This window comes from Prinia subflava, chromosome 1 (genome assembly GCF_021018805.1).
Source record: "Prinia subflava isolate CZ2003 ecotype Zambia chromosome 1, Cam_Psub_1.2, whole genome shotgun sequence".
Taxonomy (NCBI): Eukaryota; Metazoa; Chordata; class Aves; order Passeriformes; family Cisticolidae; genus Prinia; species Prinia subflava.
The window spans coordinates 22206631-22213663 of record NC_086247.1 but is presented as its reverse complement, the minus strand read 5'-3'; the positions used below and the strand labels follow the sequence as shown (position 1 = coordinate 22213663).

Below are 7033 nucleotides of genomic sequence, written 5' to 3'. Positions count from 1 at the left end.
TTTTCAGTCCATTTTTCCAGCACTGTTTATACACCTTATTGCAAACAGTCACTGAAAACATAAAAAAATAGCCCTTAGACTCATTTATAGTCACACATATAAGCCAGTGTCCAGGCTTTTAGCTGACCTTGGGACACTGCTGGTTGCCACAAGCTGCCTGTCCCAGTCCCTCCTGGGGCCACTCATCACTCAGTACACACAAGCCAGTGAGTCTGGCACTTCAAATAGCTTCAGGAAGCTCTCAGCTGCATTTGGGGCATGGTGATACAAGAAGAGTGATCTTAGCAGAATGCTTGCTATATAGAGAATCTCCTCAGAAGGGGAGAAATAATATTACAGTTCCCCCAAAGCAAGAGAGGTCTCACTCCCTCTCCCCCTTTTCACAGCAGTCCCATCATCAGTTCCAGTCAGTCTGGCTGGGTCAGTTCAGAGAGCCAGCCCAGCAAGAAGGATGCAGATGCTTTCTGCAGGATGGGGGAGCTGAACTGGCCACAGGAAGCCACAGGACCTCACAGCTGGGAAAAAGAGGATGAGCCTTTTGGCAGTGCTGATTCATTCAAGCAGCTTGCCAGGTGCATGAAACCACTACTTCAAAGCGCAGAAACTCAAACCCTTAAAAATTTGGCCTCTTTCCTTTGGTTTTAGGTGACCAGTGCCCTTATATGCAAAATGTGAGTCTGCCAAAAGCTGGGCTGAAGTGAGCTGCAGGCAATCAGCCTGCCAGGTGAACACCAGGCCCCTCCCAGGGGCAAGCAGACAAAACCAGTCCAAACTTTTTTCATTTTTTGCCAGCTGAAACTGTTGGTAAATGCATCCTGATGTTTTATGGGAAAAATTAAACAGTCTTGCTCTGCTCCAGAGCTCCCATTTCCAGGCCCATGGCCAGTTAATACTTCATCTCTTGCTGCAGCGTGACCAGCAGTGGAACAAACGCTGAATGAGTCCTGCTGGTCCTGCTCTGTCAAAAATCCCAAGCTGGAGCCTGAGGGACCACGTGAGACACTGCCTGCCTACCACACCTTCTCCTGGTTTGATTTCTGCAGATCCCATGGAAGATCTGTTCAGGAAAATTCAGTCTGCAGGCACCAGTTTTGCAGCTTATTATCTATCCCCCATTTTTGATGTCAGGAAAACCACTGCAAGAAAATAACTCGTTATTAAGGAGAAGGGCTCCAGAGATATTTCTTTATTCCAGTGCAAAGACTTTTCTTTTAGCAGGTGTTTGTCTGTGGTGTTTGCAAGCTAAGTATGGCAAGCAGAATCTGAAAATAACATTGGTTAGAAACTGATTCTTGAAATAAGTCATGTCTGTTTCTTGGTAGTGTAGTAATGAATCGTCATAACTGAGTTTTTCCAATCCTGTAATATATTAATTAGTTGGAATATATTAACATCTCAAAGATAAGTCAAATCACAGCTTTTCATTGCATATAAATTCTACCAGTGTTCTGATTCACAAATTATTTTGAAATACACTAGAGTTAAAATAAAACATTTTAACCCTTATAATTTTTTAATAAACCCATAGGGAAAAAAACCCCCTCCCAACCATTGTTCAAGAAGAAATACAGTAATCTAAAAAAACCCTTTTGCCACAGATTTTTACATTTGATTTCTTGCTTTAAAGAAAAAATCCTACACCTGGTAACCTTTATTACCTCCTGCAGCCCTCCTGAGCCATGGAAACAGATTTTGGAAAGATGCCCAAGGCCAATCATTTAAAAAAGCAACAATACAAAATCTTTTCACCCATTTGTTTCCCAGGTCAGTGAATGAAAACCTGTAGGCCTCTTATTTCCATCTTTAGCACATACTCTCACTTGAGACTTAGAATGTAGCTTAAATCTGACTTGCAAAAGAAAGACAGGCATGTCCTTACTCCCTGGAGAAAGCCTGTAAAAGTCATGTGATTTTTTTTTTAGAAACTTGGACCAAGATGTTAGGTGGGAAAGGAAGGCCAAGCCAGGCAGTTGGTACAAGTAAGGTGCAGACACAGAGTCTTGTCCTGTGTCAGTTGGAAAAGACCCATCTTGAAAAACAGCTTCACAAGTCCCCAGATGCCGTAGTTCCTGGGCCATTGCTGCACACGAAACACTGCAGCTCTGTGTGAGTTTTGCAGCATTAGAAATGAAACTCTCTTATGGATCTTCAGCTGTACCTATCTTAAAATTAAATAAACAAGTATTTGAGAAAAAAAAAATAGACCTGAAACAAAATACACACAGTCTATGGCCTCTACCCATTACTGCAGATCAATTCAATCCTAAAACAAGAATGAACATTTTTCAAGAGCACTTTGATTTGTTTATGCATAGGATGTGACCAACCCCTACTGTGCTGCCTGAGGTGGATCAGTACCACCAGGCAGGGATAAGTGCATCCATGAGGAATACCTTAAAGAAGCTTTTTGGATGGGACACTGGGATAGAGAGACACCAAGACGTCCTAAATCAGAACACAAAGCCTGTACTGTCATTGTTCCCATCACTGCTGGCTCTTCAAATCAGTGTGGAGATACAATCATTTAATGAAGGGAAAATTGTACAGTTATCATGAGTCTTTGTGGTCCTGTTTTTTACAGCCTTTCCTCCTGCAGAATTACTGGAGGTAACAGGAGTTGCCTTACTTTTTAGGGGTATTTTTCCAAGACATACCAAAAGAGGGACCCTGGCTACCCCACTTCCTCTGAAGAACTATGCATTTTCTTCACTACAACCCTCTTTTGCTGACACAGAAGCTAAAACTCAGACCAGACTATACCAACAGATTGTAGAGCCCAGCCCAGTCCAGCCCAGTGCACAGGACTCCTCTGGAAGGATGTAAAATGTCAATTATAGTACCCTAGTCCTGCCCTGCCTGGGCACCTCAAACCTGTGTGTGTGCCCACATGCCTGTGTTATGGCAAATACTGTCTTCCCACTCCTCACACAAGTACTCGTTTCCTTGGAAGATAAGAGACTTAATCTGATGGTAGGAGATAATCAGAATTGTTCTTCTACACACAAACCAAAATTATTTTTGTGTACCTATTTGTGTCTACTGCATATATGCTCACAGTTTTGACTCCTGAACAAGAAGGAAAAGGTTTAAAAGGGATTATATATATAGCAGAATACTTTGAAATCACTTACAAAAATTCTAATTTCTCACCTTTGTCTTTAAACACACAGATATGAGAGGTTCCAAAGGGGGATTTTTATAATCCTATTCTGTGCTCATTGCATTTCAAAGCATTTAAAACTCTAAAAATGTCCTCAAGAGCCATTGATACTAGGAGAATATTCCATTTAATTAACGGTTATTTGGTTTTTGTTAAGGCTTCTTTATCTTTAAAACACATTTGGTACAATCATGGGGTAAATCAATTAGGATTAAATAATACTATGACTCATCAACATACAGAAATTCAATGTATACTTGAATATGTTCAATAAAAAGGTGCTACTGATCCTTGTTCCAGTGGTGTTCCTCCAGTACATAAAGTGCTTTCTTCTTTCAGCTTTGCCTTTTCACCGAGTCATCTTCCTTATTCAGTGTGCCATAGCATGAACTGTGAGAATCTGGTTGTATTTTGCCTGTCAATTTTTGTCCTAAGGAAATATGGTGAGAGAAGGAAAAAACAACTCTGTGAAGAATTTTAATAACACAAATTCCCCACCAATCCATCATTTAAACATTCTTTGCTCCAGTAATCATTGTTTTCATTCGACTGGTTGGAATAGCTTGGAAAAACCATGAAAAATTCTTTGAAAAATCTGTTGGGAACAGGAATAGAAATTAAGGGAACAGTATATTTATTAAATATGACTAGAGCACATTTGTGACTCAATTCTCCTAGGTCACCCCATTATCTGATATCTCATTTAAACAGAGACAGAAAAAAAGCCCTACTTACCAGGAATATGTCCACAGTCAATGAAAGGAATTTGTAAATGTTCCTCTTTTTTATTTCTTGCAATTATAATCACACCAAGGGAAGATAGGAGACACCTGCAAAATAACAATATCACAGTATCATTAGAAATAGTTCACTGAATCTGAGATGAGAATTTCTTTCCATGTTTCTTTTTCAAGGACTTCCAAACCCAAGTTGCTGAGTTTATAAAGAAACACTTCTTCCTGGCAGCTCTGTAAATTTATTTTGGGCTTCTTTCAGTCTAGTTTTTGCCTCCTGAAGCTTTATTGTCAGTTCCAAAGGCTCCACAGCCAAAATTACACTTCCAGCAATATATACCTAATCAGATGCCTGTGAGTGTGAGACCTCAACATTTGAATCCCTGAGCAGATCTTCACAGAGCATCCAAGCCAGCATTCTAGCATGTGCAATTTCATTAACAACTCAGTCTTGCTGCAGACAAACGACACCTCTGTTGTTTTTCTCATTTGATTGTGTGTCTCAGGGGCAGGCTGTAAGCCAGGAGCAGTGAAAAACTGCTGTGGTTGGACACATCTTCTCTCTGCTGTGTGCTGGACACACAACCCCTAACTCCTATCTGCCAAATACACGGTTGCTCATCTCCATTCTCTGTCTCTTTTCCAGCAGTCAGACAAGACAGTGGCTGTTTGCACCTACTCCAGCCCAACTGCAGAAGATGAAGATGTCTGTAGCTATCGGCCCTGTTTATTTGACAGCACTGTGGTAAGACACCTCCAGCAGTTCTAGGAGATCTTTTAAACATTTTGTGTCCATTTTTATAATTGTCACCTCTCCCAGAAGTTGTTGTGGTGCTGACAGCCAGCAGAAGGTTTCTGCTCTCATAACACCTAGGCCATTCTTCAAAAAGTTATTTAGCATGCTCTGAATTTTTCTGCAGGCATGCCATGTCTTTCTGGACACAGGAAGATGGGGGAGAGTTATTACAGTCCTGCCTTGTAAGCAAGGAGCTCGTATAACTGCCCATGCCTAGGGGCAGAAAAACCAGCCAGACACACCAGTGGAAGGTAACATGGGAGGAGATGTCTCACAGCTGTGAAAGCACCCTCTATAATTTGATATTTGGTGGAGAGCAGTGACTTCTCCTTCCTGCTGGAGGAACACATGATGCTGGTTTCTCATTCCATCATGAGATTAGTAGTTCACAAGTGTCTCACATTTTTACATATTTGGATTCAAAACCAGGCCTCCAAACTCCCAAAGCACAGACATCAATCTTTCCTTTAATGTTTTTTTTATCCTACTATAATGGCTATTCCATAATACTTTAATAACACGGCTGGTTTCTTCTTACTGAGAAGAGATTCCACAAGGCAATGCTGTTTCAGTACAAACCTTAGTGCAGATTTTAGGCTGATACACTTACCCGAACAGGAACATGAACACGGTCAGTAAAGCTGCACTTTGGAATTCCCGATAAAATATGACCCCTGGAATGTGACAGAAACAAGAACTGCAGATCTTGACTGGCTTCCAAGTGATATGAATTACAGCTGGGAGGATCAGGAGAAGTGTCATGCTTAAACGGAGCAAAAAAGTCCCAAATAAGGTATTAATACACATTGTGATGTGTTCACTTTATGTCCTATATTCCATAATCTTGGCTTTCTCAAGATACTGCATAGGACTGGAGAAGATTTAGTCAATCAGGATGCAACATGTGCTGGGTTAGTAATTGCACAGATGCACGTATCTTTTGCATTGTCAGCAACAATTTCTGTGCAGGCCGAACTTGAGGTCGTATTCACAAGCAGAGACATACCAATATAACTAAGAGGTTCTTCATGTACTTCGTTAAGCTACTCCAGCAGACCATGTGGACATCTTAACTCCAATTGGGAACAGATTTTCAATAACTAACTGTGTCCCTGATGTTTACACCAAGTGAAGGGCTCCAGTGGCCAAGTTTGCCAAATCTTTCTGGCTGAAGGGATCACTAGCTCTTTCTGGTCACCCCTCTTCCAGGAATTAGCACCTCTGTAGTAGAGGTGACAGAACCAGATGTGTATCTGGATCTCAGCTGCCCCTATTAACAGCCAAGTATATTAGCTTTAAACCACTGATGAGCATTGCTCTGCTTAGAAATGCCAGAGTGAGACCCAGTGCAGCTGAAGTGTGACTGTGTCTTCAAAGGCTGTAACTGGGAATGGGGGAATCATGAGACAAGGCACCTTCTACGAGCACACCAGCAAGGTTCAGCAGGGGTTGCTCTTCCAAGCCCCACACTGGTTTAACTAACCTGGTGCAAATGCATGTGTATCCACTCTCAAAGCTATTAAGCCATTCCTGAATAGGTACTTGATCTTTTAAGGAGGCACCAGGCCAAATTCCCCATATGGTCACAGGAACACAACCCCCTTTTGGCACCAGTTTCCTCTCGGTCACTAAGTGTAGGTCTCTTCTAACACAGGTGTTGAGGCAATCTGTGCATGAAGCTAACTCCCCTTCTCATTAATGGCAGCTCTGCATGAGAAACTCCTGCACAGCAATGACAGGAAAGCCCCCAGCGTGTGTTAAAATGAGTCATAAATGTTCTAACAACATGATCATTTTGGCTCATTGCTGATACAGCATCTTAGTAGTCGTCCTCCCAGCTCATGTTCTCATGCTGCACACCATTTCCAAGATTTGCAGTCCCTCTTTAACAATGCTGAGTTCAAAGTTCTCACCCAGAATAAAATGTTAAATGCTTAAAAAGTTTTTGTAGTCATTTTATTTCCTTCACTTAACCCAGAATTCCACCTTCTGAAATGGAATATACGCTAACTACTATGAAGCACAGCTGGTTGTCATTTGAGTAGTTTGCCAGGCTGTTAAAATTACCAGTTTGTATAGGGAGAGATGGCTGTGCACGTGGTAAATGCATTTACTGGATGTCATTATGAGGCTAGGATAAATGCAGGTACTTCTAGTAAGCCAGCAAGGTACACTAAATCACACATATCTATTTTGGAAAGGTTAGAATTTGATTATTTTTATAGAATTATAGAATGAATTGGGTTGGGATGGACCTTAAAGATGATCCAGTTTTAACACCCTGCCATTTATTTTGTTTCAGAAGTTGTGAACTTATTTATTTTTCAGAACTTAAACACTTAT

General features: G+C 41.2%; 1 protein-coding gene across 1 annotated transcript in view; it reads right to left on the bottom strand.

The window, feature by feature from the left end:
- Positions 1-3268: 3268 nt before the first annotated feature.
- The window catches only part of NIPAL2 (NIPA like domain containing 2), a 51717-nt gene continuing 47952 nt past the window's right edge, over positions 3269-7033 (bottom strand). The window contains exons 9-11 of the mRNA XM_063390453.1: positions 5301-5364; positions 3896-3990; positions 3269-3590 (exon numbers count right to left, since the gene is read on the bottom strand). Coding sequence (XP_063246523.1) covers positions 3496-3590; positions 3896-3990; positions 5301-5364 — 254 coding nt within the window. The 3' untranslated portion in view covers positions 3269-3495. The remainder of the gene's footprint in view (positions 3591-3895; positions 3991-5300; positions 5365-7033) is intronic.